At 51.3% G+C, this 12,963-nt stretch overlaps 1 protein-coding gene across 20 annotated transcripts in view; it reads left to right on the top strand.

Annotated features, from left to right (window-relative positions):
* Cacna1g (calcium voltage-gated channel subunit alpha1 G) overlaps positions 1-4,867 on the top strand; it is a 65,110-nt gene extending 60,243 nt beyond the window's left edge. For 13 of the 20 annotated variants that reach the window (XM_005350561.2, XM_026780460.1, XM_005350575.2 and 10 more), the window contains 3 exons: positions 1,803-1,980; positions 2,219-2,388; positions 3,524-4,867. In XM_005350561.2, coding sequence (XP_005350618.1) covers positions 1,803-1,980; positions 2,219-2,388; positions 3,524-4,255 — 1,080 coding nt within the window. In that variant the 3' untranslated portion in view covers positions 4,256-4,867. Of the gene's footprint in view, positions 1-236; positions 372-1,802; positions 1,981-2,218; positions 2,389-3,523 lie in introns of all 20 variants that reach the window. The other 7 variants (XM_013347533.2, XM_005350556.2, XM_026780459.1 and 4 more) reach the window with 1 other exon arrangement.
* The last annotated feature ends 8,096 nt before the right edge of the window (positions 4,868-12,963 follow it).

The raw sequence follows: 12,963 nt of genomic DNA, 5'->3' as shown, positions 1-12,963 counted from the left end.
GGTCTCTTTGCTTTGCCGGCGTTTGCTCTGTGTCTTTGGTGCCTGCTGCAGACTCTCTGATCCAAGCAGGGGGTTGAGGTGGGAGGGGGGCGGTGCTGTGGGTCTATTGGGTTAGGGGTGGAGAGCGAAATGGGATACCTTCCTCCCTGCTTTATGGAGAGGGGAAGTGGGGGCTGCGAGTGTGCCACGTGTACGCGTCCTGGTTTCTCATGCCTGCTCATCTCTCTCCCGTCTAGATCCCTCTAGCTGAGATGGAGGCTCTGTCTCTGACGTCAGAGATTGTGTCTGAACCGTCCTGCTCTCTAGCTCTGACGGATGACTCTTTGCCTGATGACACTCACACACTCTTACTTAATGCCCTGGAGAGCAATGTACATGCACACATCCCTTGCTGCTCCCCCGGCCTGGGCTAGGCTGGCTGCAGGGTTCCAGATCCTCTTCCTACTCTGTGCCCAGGTCCTACCCAGAGGCACTCACCTTTGGGCACACAGTGCCCCAGCCTTTGCTGGTGTGGATTCTTCCTTGAATTAGATAAGATAAAAACAAGGCCCTGCTCAGAGGGTTACAGGGGCATCAGTGGTGACAGGGTTATTCCAGGAACGACAGCCCCAAAACAGAAGTGGCTTGGGAGCCAGTTTCTGTGTTTGGAGCCCTGTACCAGCCAGCCCCCCCTCCCTCCCTGCCCCCCTTCTCTTGCTTCTCCCTCACAAGACTCATGTTGTCCTGGGTGAGAGTCCCGTCTCTGCTGCTACCGCCATGCCCGTCCCCGCTGGAAACTGTTCCTGTCTCCTCTCGCTGGCCCTGTGTGTCCTTGTGTTCTGTCCTCCACAAGCACTGGGGGTTTCTTGATACTTTGACCTTTCTGCCCTTCCCTTCCTCAGTTTCCCTCTGTCCCTCTGACAGTGAGCAGCCCCTCCTCTTCTTCTCATTTGCTTTCTGTTGTGAGAGCTGGGCCAGCTGAGGCAGGACCTTGAGCGAAGGCTGGGAGGGTCTCTAGAGGTTGTGCTGGGTGGAAGAAGTGGGCCCTGGGCTTGAGAATGGGAGGGAAAGACTCAGACTCTACTCAGCCCAGCCATTGTCCACTGGAGCTGGAGCTGGCTGAGCCCCTGTGGGAGGAAGAGCCCTGAGAACTGAGAATGAGTAGTGCTGCAGGGCAAAGGGTTCCAAGCGGGAGAGAGGCTCTTGGGTCAGGCCTTGGTTTCCTGTTCTGGGGTCCAAGGCTGATCACTGCCTTTCTTTGAAACAGGTTTCCCAAACCCACTCCCACCTCAAGTCTGTGCACTGAGGGAGTACTGAGTCCCCAGTACCCAGGCCTTGCTACCCACCTCCACTCTCCAGAGTGGTTGTGTGGTTAAAGATCTGGAGATTAGGTGCCCTTTATGGGGCACGCCCCTTGTGCATGAGTCTGACTCAGGCCTGCCCCCTGTGGATCCCTGGGGTAACTTTCAGATTCTCTAAGAGGATTTCCAGCAATGCTGGGGGCTGCTCTCGCTTCTCTCATCCCTCCCAGTCTTTCACCATCCCCAGCCCAGAGGCTCACAGGGGATCCTGCGGGCATGCTCTCAGGGTGGGGGCTCTCCACTCCTTCCTCCCTGTATGTAGAAACTCCTTGTATGTCTCCCCATCTCCTCCCATGCTCGTGCCTATCACCTTGGCCTAGGAGGGTGCGGAGGGGGGTGTGGGTAGATGGGGGGAGAGGGCTGTGGGTCTGGTGGAGGAGGGCTTAGTTCCTGCTGTCTAGCTTTTCCTCATTTATCAAACCCAGCTGTATGCTCTTCACCTCACCCCTGATCCTTTTGCAGATGGTACCCCACCCGGAGGAGGTGCCAGGCCCCCTGGGACCAGACCTGCTGACAGTGAGGAAGGCTGGTGTCAGCCGGACGCACTCTCTGCCCAATGACAGCTACATGTGCCGCCATGGGAGCATTGCTGAGAGATCCCTAGGACACAGGGGCTGGGGGCTGCCCAAAGCCCAGTCAGGTACCAAGGCTGGGGTAAACTAGCTTAGCTCACACAGGGAGACCCAACCTTACCTAGGACCAACAAAAGAAGTGGTCCTTATTTTGAGGAAACCCTGAGCTGAAGGGAAATACCCAGACTGGAGAAAGTAGCTTTCATCCCAGGGCAGTGAGGGGTGGTGGCCCTGATGGGGAGGAAGGTCGGATGGGAGGCCTCACAGACTCCTCCCTACTCACCCCTCCATGCCCCTTCCCCACAGGCTCCATCTTGTCTGTTCACTCCCAACCAGCAGACACCAGCTGCATTCTACAGCTTCCCAAAGATGCATCCTATCTGCTCCAGCCTCATGGGGCCCCCACCTGGGGTGCCATCCCTAAATTACCCCCACCAGGCCGTTCCCCTCTGGCTCAGAGGCCGCTCAGGCGCCAGGTAAGCAAGTACGGAGGACTGGCCCTGGGCCCTGGGGTAAGGCTCTCGATCGGAACTCCTGTACTGTAGGTAATGAGCAGATGGACACTTTCATTCTTCCAGCGAATGTGTACTGTGCACCAACAACACCCCAGCTCTAGGCACTGGGGACACGGCATACTCGATAAAGTGGAAGTGGCTGGGGTTTGCCTCCTACCCCATGCGCATACCTTGTTTTACCGAGGAGGCCTAGGGTCCAGGGGAGCGGTTGTTTCCAGGGCAACAGACATCCAGTGAAGGTGGTACCCAGGCACCAAGGCTCCCAATCCCAGGCTCAGAGTTTCCCCCATTTCTTCACACTTTGGGCTAAATTCAGGGACACAAGGCAAGGTTTAAGTATCTTTACTTTTGGCCAACCCTGGAGTCCACCTTCTGTGGCTAATGTACCCTAGGGAGGCTTGTGTGCCTTGTGTTGTGGTGTCTGAGCACAGTTATATGAATCTCTGCTCAGCCCCATGCTCTTGGGGAACAGGCACGGTCCCCTCATTTTGCACCCACTCACTGGGCAGCCTCCAGCTACTGGGCACTGAGACACAGTCCCTGCTCTCTGGGCTCAGCCTGAGAGTGGCGGCATGCATGCCATCAGAACACTGCAGCGGCAGGCTATAGCTGCAGGGTGCTTATGTGGGTTGTAGCAGGGAATCCAGAAGAGAAGGGTTAATTTTGTTTGAAGTGGATTACCAGGCACTCAAAACCCGTGCTCAGAAGAGTGAGGGACACTTGTTGGGAAGGGAATTCAAGACCAAGGGGATTGTTTCCTTGGTCTCCCTAAAGGCTAGAGGCACAAAAGGGCCAGTTTAGGAACAGAATTCTTTCTGCCCCCCCCCTGGGGGGGTCCAAAGACTGCAGAGTTCCTCCTACAGGATTTGGGGAAGCAGAGCACAGAGAACTAAAGAAAGGGTTGGTGGTTGAAGTGGGGGAAGCATGAACCACAGATCACAGAGGGCTCATAGCCCCCTTCTCTCAGTAAGAGAAGTTAATAGAGTAGTCCTGCAGCTTCCTGGGGTTCTGGAACACCCAGTCTGACAGAAAGGATAGAAGACAATCCGTGTTGGGAAGAAATCCCTGGGCTGAGTCCTGCACCCACTCCCTACAGGCAGCAATAAGGACTGATTCCCTGGATGTGCAGGGCTTGGGGAGCCGGGAAGACCTGCTGTCAGAGGTGAGTGGGCCCTCCTGCCCTCTGACCCGATCCTCATCCTTCTGGGGCGGGTCGAGCATCCAGGTGCAGCAGCGATCCAGCAGCCAGAGCAAGGTCTCCAAGCACATCCGCCGGCCAGCTGCTTGCCCAGGCCTGGAACCCGGCTGGGCCAAGGACCCTCCAGAGACCAGAAGCAGTTTAGAGCTGGACACAGAGCTGAGCTGGATTTCAGGAGACCTCCTGCCCAGCAGCCAGGAGGAACCCCTGTCCCCACGGGACCTGAAGAAGTGCTACAGTGTAGAGGCTCAGAGCTGCCGGCGCAGGCCTGGGTCCTGGCTAGACGAACAAAGGAGACACTCCATTGCGGTCAGCTGCCTGGACAGCGGCTCCCAACCCCGCCTATGTCCAAGCCCCTCAAGCCTAGGGGGCCAACCTCTTGGGGGACCTGGGAGCCGGCCTAAGAAAAAACTCAGCCCACCCAGTATCTCTATAGACCCCCCGGAGAGCCAGGGCTCTCGGCCCCCTTGCAGTCCTGGTGTCTGCCTCAGGAGGAGGGCTCCATCCAGTGACTCAAAGGATCCCTCGGCCTCTGGCCCCCTTGACAGCTCGGCGGCCTCACCCTCCCCAAAGAAAGATGCGCTGAGTCTCTCTGGTTTGTCCTCTGACCCAACAGACCTGGACCCCTGAGTCCCGCCCACTCTCCCTCTCACCTTTCTCTACTGGGTGCAGATCCTAGCTCCGCCTCCTGGGCAGTCTTTCTGAAAAGTCCCACACGCACAGCGAGGCGCTTCGCCTGCCTTCTTTAGTGGCTGGGGGATCACAAGCAGGACTTCCAGGGAGTCTGAAGAGAGCACAGCCCTGGCACCACCGCCTCCGAGAAGAAAGAAAGGGAGAAGCCCAGTGTGGCCGAGGCTCCCGACACCAGGAGCTGTTGGGAGAAAGCAATACGTTTGTGCAGAATCTCTATGTATATTCTATTTTATTAAATTAATTGAATCTAGTATATGCCGGATGTACGACATTTTGTGACTGAAGAGACTGGTTTCCTTCTACTTTTATGTGTCTCAGAATATTTTTGAGGCGAAGGCGTCTGTCTCTTGGCTATTTTAACCTAAAATAACCAGTCTAGTTATATTCCCTCTTCTTGTAAAGCACAAGCAGGGACCGTGAGTGCATTACAACCCAACGGTGGCCCATCTTCACTGGAAAGCGAGAACCATTTTGGAAACTGTCATGTAACTTATTTTCTCCTTTAACATCGTCATCGTTTTCTGTAGGGGGAAAAAAAAGAGAAAAAGAGAAAAAAAATGAGATTTTACAAATGAAAATGGAATCTTTTTATATATACATACATACATATCTATATATATCTATATAAAATAAAGTAATTTTCCAAAATAAAAAGTTAATCACAGTCCAGAGTAAAAACAAAGGGGACGGAGAGATAGGTGTGTGCAGATGGCCATGGGGAGCGGGGAATGGGTGGTGGGAGGGAAGAATCGGGGCTGTTTGTGTGTGTGCTCGTGTGTTTGGGTGTGTATGCATTGGTATGTATATGAGCTGCGTGTTTGAGAGAGGAGAAGCTCACATGCCCAGCTGTGGAGGCCTCCATCCTTGCACCTCCCCTGCAACCTTGGCCAGAAGAGAACCCTGTGCCAGGTAGGGGGTGGTGGTGGAGGGGGGGGGGGAGCTTCTGTTTTTCTGTCAAAGCTTTATCGCATCCTCGGAGCCAGGCAGCTCAGGGAATGTGGGTAATTCCAGATTAATTCTTATTTCTGCTGACAGCTATCAGCCGCACATTGAAAGCTGGAAATTGGCATAATGAAGCTGTTTTGGTTAATGGGGCCAATGGAGGCTGGGAGGCAGCCTCATCTGCTGCGGCTCTAAATCTAGGGGCTCCTGGAGGGGAGGGGCAAATGCTGCTGGGTTTTCCTGCCCTTTTCTTCCACCCCAGCATTTGCCACACTCTGGCTGGGTGGTGACCTGAGGTGTCTGGGCTAAACCCTTAGGCCTCATCTACCTACCCATTGAGATCGAGATTAATCTGTGTAAACGGAGCCGGTTGTCCCCTCCCGAGACTGAAACTGCAGAAACCGGGACTGGAGACCTCCTGATGAAGATGGCAGGTTGGTGGGGGCCAGAATACTGAGCTAGGGAGCTGACTCCCTGAGGGGTGATGAATGATCCAAGCAAGGCGCTTACATGGTTTGCTGCTGCCTGCCCAGTGGGAGGGAGCTAGAGGAGAGGGAAGAGGGGGAAAGGCCACCAGCATAGGGGGCAGGGGTAGGGAGAGCCAGCTGGCCTAGAGCCACCTTTCTGGTGCTACTGCTGGCAACAGTCTCTTGGTTGAAGTCCTCCTACCAAAAGGGAGTAGTCAGCCAGCCTGACACCCATCAGCCACCTCGAACATCTGTCCTATTTCCATTCCTTTGAACATCCCTGCCTCTCTTAAACCAGCTCTGTGTGTGTGTGTGTGTGTGTGTGTGCGCGCAAGCTTTGGAGTAGAAAGCAAACCCAGGGTTTTTACATATTTGAGGCAGCACTCTGCCACTGAGCCGCACTTCCAGCCCCTGAACTGAATTCTTGCAGCCTCAGAGACAACCCTCACTCACAGCACTCCCCTTCTCCCCTCTCCCCCGCCCCCCCCCCCCCGTCTGCATAGGCAGCTGGGAGCCCCATAGGGAGCTGGGAGCCCCAGTGCCAAGTTGCTGGGAGGCTGGACCTGCAGGCATCCATCCTCTGGCCTATTTCCTAAGCTGAGAGAGCTTTTCTGATGGCTCTATTGGACAGAAATGATACCACTTATGGAAGTAAACACCTGGTTTGATCTTCCTAGGGTGTATGAGAGTGCCAAGTTCTCATTCCTCTAGCCCAGTCAGCTGGAGAAAGGGGTGCTTGGAGAAGCCGCTTTTTTTCTTCCTTCCTTTTTTTTTTTTTTTTTTTTTTTTGGTGTGTGTGGGGAGCTCTACAAAATTCCTAGAGTTTTGCCACCTGAATCTGGAGATTAAGCTTTTGTATTTTTGTGCAATTCTATAGCTGCTGTGCCTTATCGGTGGGAGGTTTGGGAGGGGTTGTTCTGGGTTTCCTCCTCCTCCTCCTCCTCCTCCCCCTCCTACTCCTCCTTCTTCTTCTTATGGTCAGAAGATTCTGGGTCAAGGGGAAGTGGAAAGCTGAACCCTCGCCCCTCTCCCAGCCCTCCCCCACCACCCTCCCTGCCTCTGTGAACACACAGCAGTACAGAACCACCGTAGTGTCACGTGAGCACGCCTGGTTCTTCCTAGCATCTCCCTTCCCCCTAGTTCTCCCTTCCCAGGAAGGACTAAGGAAGCTTGCTAGGGGCCGCACTCAATATTCTTTAGAGTTGCTTTTCAGAGATCTACTGTGATCCACCAGTGAGGAGGCCAAGTGCCCTCTCTCACCCTGCACCGTCCTGGACCTGAGCACATCTCTGGCAGGAAATAGTGACTACAGGGGCATCTTAGTGGTGCTGTGGGCATATTAACAACAGAGTCAAGGTGGATGTTTGGTGGGGGGGCGCATTGTGGCCACTTTCCCAATAATGTGAAGAAGTATTTATCAGCCAGGCATGGGGATGCTTGTGTGTAATCTCAGCCCTTGGGAGGTGGAAGCAAAAGGCTCCACTATGGAGTGAGTTGGAGACCAGCTTGGACTCATGAAAATTCCCTGTCAAAAACAAACAAACAAAAACCACCAACAAAACTATAACATTGCTAATAGACACCATTGGGTCTGATGGCAAGGGTTCAAAAGTGAAGAAGAGGCTGCCGTTGAGTCTTTGACCGGTGGCTGGTGATCTCAGAGAAGCAGAAATGGGGCTGGGAGATAGCAGGTCTTTGGTTCGGACTCTCCAAGTAAGACTTGGAATTGCCCAGGGGCTTCTGAAATAGGGATGCCTTTGGAAATGAGAGCTTATTTGGAAATCTATCTCCCTAACAGTGGTGTTTCGCCTCTGTTCAATCTTCTCCCTGGGGTTCAAAGAGGAAATTGTGTCAAGAGCACCAGGCCTCCACCTCAGGCGTGGCTGCTGCTGCAGCTTCTTCCACCCCCAAAGGCTCCAGGAAAAGGCCTGTCTGGGGGTGGGGAACTGGGAAGGGGAGTGATCTGAGCTGGTGCTAAAAACAAACCTGAGGCTCACACGCAGTCTCTCACTCACTCCTCCAAACGCTTCAGCAAGGGAAGCACCCCACTAGCATTTTTTCCAGGCAGCAGCGGGTTCATAGAGGTTAAGGGACTTGCCTGAGGTCTCCCAGCCAGAATTTGGCAGAGCTAGGATTTGACGTCAGGACTTGTCCTTCCGCAACCTGCACCACCTCAGTCTGTTCTCATCGAGGAGAGAATGGGAAGTGGTGGGAAGAATCGAGCTTACAAAACGAAAAGGGTTTCAAGGAGGCTAGGGGATCCTTTCTTAAAGCAGCACATTTGTTTTCTAGAAATGTACTTGAGTTTTCCATGTGGCATACTTGGTGGATTAGAGAGGTCCACAGTCTCCCAGCTGGTGAGATCCTAGCCTCCAACGTGATCCCAGTGATTCAGTGATCCCAGTGATCCCAGGGATGATGAGTGTGTCCTTTAACTCTGGGTGATTTCAGTTGCTCTGGGGTTCCCAGGCAACACCCTTCCCTAGAATGGCTCTGCTCTTTGAAACCCTGGCACCTGCTCTCCTCAGCCACCACTGTCTCCACCTTTCTACTTTCCTGTCCCCACCTAGGCCTCTGCCCACTTTCCAAATACGTTTCACCTTCAAACGTTCTCCCCACCCATCACAACCTAGTGCCCTGTGGCCTCTTTTCCTCTCCTCTGACCTGCTGAGCTGCCAGCCTGCCCCACCTCTGTGACGGCAGTGTAATGAGGGCGTTAGTCACCACACGGCAGCATCACGCACTCTTGGTGCCACCCGAGGTCTCTTCTGAAAAGGGGTGAATCCAGGGTGAAGATAGCAACCCCGATGGATCCTTCCACAGACAGAAGCGCTGTACAACTCCCCAAGAGGAAGCTGAAGGTCTTGTCTGTGGGGAAGCCTGGACTGGAATAGCCCATCTGAGAGCTAGGGAGCCACAGCTGGGGGGAAAGGGAGGAGAGTGAAGGCCTACTGCCAATGATGCCCCCCTAAAACCAATGAACTATTTCCAGACAGAGGTGGCATGGTGGGTAGGGACTTAACTCTCAAAGCAAGATTCCATGCGGACTGGTCCCACCTATAGGGTGCATTAAGAAATGAGTTGCTCGGTAAGCTCCAAGAGGGAATTCTGCTACAAACTACACTCTGCAGGCGTTAGCCCCTGTCTCAGTGTACGAGCTTGGCTGAGGCCCACGTTGCCTATTAATTATTACTTTGAAAACTCTGGGATCAGATACAGTAGTCAAGCCTTCACCTGCATACCAATTAGATGAGGAGCAAGCCAGGGCAGAGGGCAGCCTTGCTGAGCCTGGGAGGGGACCAGGTGGCTCCAACTAGGCTACAGTCTGGAGGAAATAGGCCTGCTGCTTGGGAAGCCAGAAGGAAAGGCAGGGTGTGTGCTGGAGCATAATTTAAGGGTGTTCCCAGACTCCAAGGGGTTTTAAAGGAGCAATGTAGTGAGGTTGGGGGCGGGGTGTAGCATCGTTTTTGTTTTTGTTTTTTTCCACACTGTCCCTTTGTCACTAGCTCCAACCTGCCCTGGCCCAAGGCAGCATTTCCCATGCCTAGATTAATTTTCCTGTCCCCTTTGCCCTGCTTTCAATCCCCTGCCCTGTATTTGCAGTGATTGTTCCTTGCCATTTTCTTGCCAGAAGAATTCCTGATGCTGGGCTGCCTGGAGATACTCACTGGCAGGGGAGGCACAGAACATGCATCATCCATCTATTGTAGAGTCATAGCCAGGTGGAAGGGGAGGAGGAGGCATTGGTCACCAGATGGTGTTCCCCTCTGTGCCACAGCTCAGACCACATGGCCTTTGTTGCTCCTTTCAGCAGCCTTCTTGCTAGAAACATCTTGGTTCTGAAAACTCAAAAGCCAAGGAGGACATGCTCACTTCAGGGACTGTTCCTGGTGACACGGTAGCCAACCTATCACGGAAGTGGCATTTTTGAGAAATGCTGTTTAGTTTCCCTTTACAAATCAAACTTTCACCCAACCTGTAACAAATTAACCACGTTTGCTGAGATTATTTATAGCTTTGCATCCATTTTGTTAGCAGGCTGTGAGCTCAACCTGTTCAGAAGTTACCTTCTAAGACTGCAATCAGTATTGCTGTGCCTTAGACATCCCAATAGACCGTGTTCCCTGTTTCTCCTTTGGGAATCTTTCACACCTCTGACTTAGAACAATGTGTGTGTGTGGAAGATGTGAGAACCAGGTCTAAGACCATTTGTTAGAAGCAACGAGGCATTGAAAGCAACAGCACCTCCCCTCCAACATGTGGGTATAGTTTCATTATATCTGATTATGACTTTATGTGTTGTTCTGAGTCAGTAGGGCCAGGAAGACAATTTTCTCCCTAGGAGACCCCCATAAAAGATGAAGACAAAGATTCCTCCCTTTTTTTTCATTACTGGATTTGTTATGCTGCTCAATATGGAGAGGATGGCCTTTGTTCAGCATCTCCTTTTGAGACTCTCTTAAATGAGGTTAGTCTTTCGGACTAGACTATTAGACTGTGACAGGAGAGACCCAAACCCTTCTCAGAATATGATGCCCACACTTGGGTAAAGCTCACCAAGAGTTAGCCTGTCTTCTTTCACATGGCAGAGCCCCATGTGGAGCCTTGCGGGAGAAAGCCTGGAGGAAAAGGCAAAGGCAGCACCCCCAGCTGGTCACTGGAGCTGGTAGGCGGGCAACAAGCACAGGGCTATGCCGGTGAGTGTTAGTAATTCAGGCTCCTTCTAGCCAGCCGGCTTTTTCCTGGCTTTGACTTTTGCTTTCAGGACTCTGTCTCCTTAATTTAGAGTTCACGCACAGCAATGAACAACTCTGTTTATAAAGATCATAACTAAGACACCTGTAAAACAACCTCTTAAACATTATTCAGAAGTATTGCTCTTGGTATCCCGATCATGGGATGCTTGACTTAGAAATTTGGGGAGGGGGATGGAATTGGTATCCGATTACGCTGTGGCATAGGACAGGTTCAATGGAAACACTTAGTTCTTTGGAACCATATTAGGTGAACTATAGAATCTTAGCAATAGAAGAAAAGGGGAACTCTTCTGGGAAAACCACCACCTACTAAAACTCATGCACCCCCGTCGGCCTAATTTTCTGCCAATTAGTAATCTACATACACAAAGTGCCTTCCAAAAATGCCTGGAAGAGACTTCTCAAAGAGAATTTTTAACTGCATGCCCTATCTTTAGAGAAAACAATTCCCAGCCAAGAAGAGTTCTTGTTTTCCTGCTTAAAGATTTTTTTTTTTTAAAAAAAAGAGCATTATAGAGCCGGGCAATGGTGGCACACGTCTTTAATGCCAGCACTCAGGAGTCAGAGGCAGGCAGCTTTCTGAGTTCGAGACCAGCCTGGTCTACAGAGTGGATTCTAGGACAGTCAGTGCTACACAGTGAAACCCTGTCTCAAACACAAAACAAAACAAAAATAAATAAAAGACAAAATAAATTTAAAAAGTGCATTCTAGAGAATGGAGCCAAGGCTATTTTACCAAGGAATAATTGATTTTATAGCAAATATGTGTGAAATGATACCTTTCGACTGGCAAGCCCTTATGAAAATAATTCTGAGCACTGTTTGATATTGTTTACAGTTCAAGGGATGGATGCATGGATGAACAGATGCCGGCCTATCGCTGTTCATAATCAAAGGGAGCAGCCCTCTCTAAATATTTAGAATCAACTCATCAGACAAGAAAACTCTGAAACTGTAGCTCCACAACTCACCAACACTCTGGTTAATAAACAGATCAGTAGAACCACGGCAAGGGCTTGGAATAAGCTCCCTGACCATAACACTCTTCCACAGTCTTCTTCCTCTGTCAGACAAAGATCTACACAGTCCTACGTTCATAAGCTTAATTGTCTACACAAGCTATGGAGCAGCTTTTGACATCTTTTTATTGATTATTTATTATGTATACAATATTCTTTCTGCGTGTATGCCTGCAGGCCAGAAGAGGGCACCAGACCTCATTACAGATGGTTGTGAGCCACCATGTGGTTGCTGGGAATTGAACTCAGGACCTTTGGAAGAGCAGGCAATGCTCTTAACCGTTGAGCCATCTTTCCAGCCCCAGCTCTTTACATCTTATCTCTTTCATTAGTTTATGAAAATGCAAATTTGGACTGCAAAACTTCATCCCATGGTCCTTGCAGTCAGTGTTTGTGCTGGCTAGATTTATGTCAATTGGATACAAGCTGAAGTCATCAGAGCAGAGAGGTGGGATTCTCAACTGAGAAAATGCCTCCGTAAGACTGGGTTGTAAGCAAGCCTGAGCCTTTATTAGTGATGGATGAGGAGGGCCCAGCCATTGTGGGTGGGGCCATCTCTGGGCTGGTGGTCCCAGATTCTATAAGAAAGTAGGCTGAGCAAGCCATGGGGGAGCAAGCCAGTAAGCAGCACCCCTCCATGGCCTCTTGCATCGGCTCCTGCCTTTGGGATTCTGCCCTGTTTGAGTTCCTATCCTGGCTTCCTTTAGTGATGAATAGTGATGTAGAAGTGTAAGTCCAATAAACATTTTCTTCCCAAAGTTGCTTTTGGTCATGGTGTTTCATCACAGGAATGGTAACTAAGACAGCTTGCCATCCATACTATTGCTGATACGGTCAAAGCATGCCAGAACGTTGGCACCAAGGAACACAAAGCCCAAATTGTAGAAGCAGCTCTGCAACCTCTTGCATGCTTCAAACCTGGGAAGAGAGGCCATTCGCAGAAGCAATGCAGACAAACAGATAGAAATAACTCATCCTGGTAAACCCACCTTTAAAATATGCCCAAAGTATAATGGGTTTTCCCTAGGCCAGTCAGTATCATTTTAAATTTGATAAAGAAGGTTGATCCAATTTTGGAAATGGAAAAATGAGTCTCAAGGACACTGCAGAAGACATAAATTAAATCAGCCCTCTTACACCCCCAACTTGGAAGCCCAGAGTCCCCTCTCCTGTACTGTCTCCCAGCTGCCGGGAGCACAGCCAGCTGTAGCCACCGCTGGTCTCCTCGCTTTAGGCCTTTTGAAACATTCCATCTGGCTCTACCCCTAACTTCAAGACAGTAAGATCACAATTAAAAATAATTCAACATTAATCTATCCTTAGTTAAAGATATAAAATTAGAGCCGGGCGTTGGTGGCGCACGCCTTTAATCCCAGCACTCGGGAGGCAGAGGCAGGCGGATCTCTGTGAGTTCGAGGCCAGCCTGGTCTACAATTTCTCAGCTTGTCTCTCAGGGGCTT

This window comes from Microtus ochrogaster, chromosome 7, assembly GCF_000317375.1.
Source record: "Microtus ochrogaster isolate Prairie Vole_2 chromosome 7, MicOch1.0, whole genome shotgun sequence".
Lineage (NCBI taxonomy): Eukaryota > Metazoa > Chordata > Mammalia > Rodentia > Cricetidae > Microtus > Microtus ochrogaster.
Note: the sequence above shows the minus strand (reverse complement) of the source record. Positions and strands in the feature narration are given on the sequence as shown.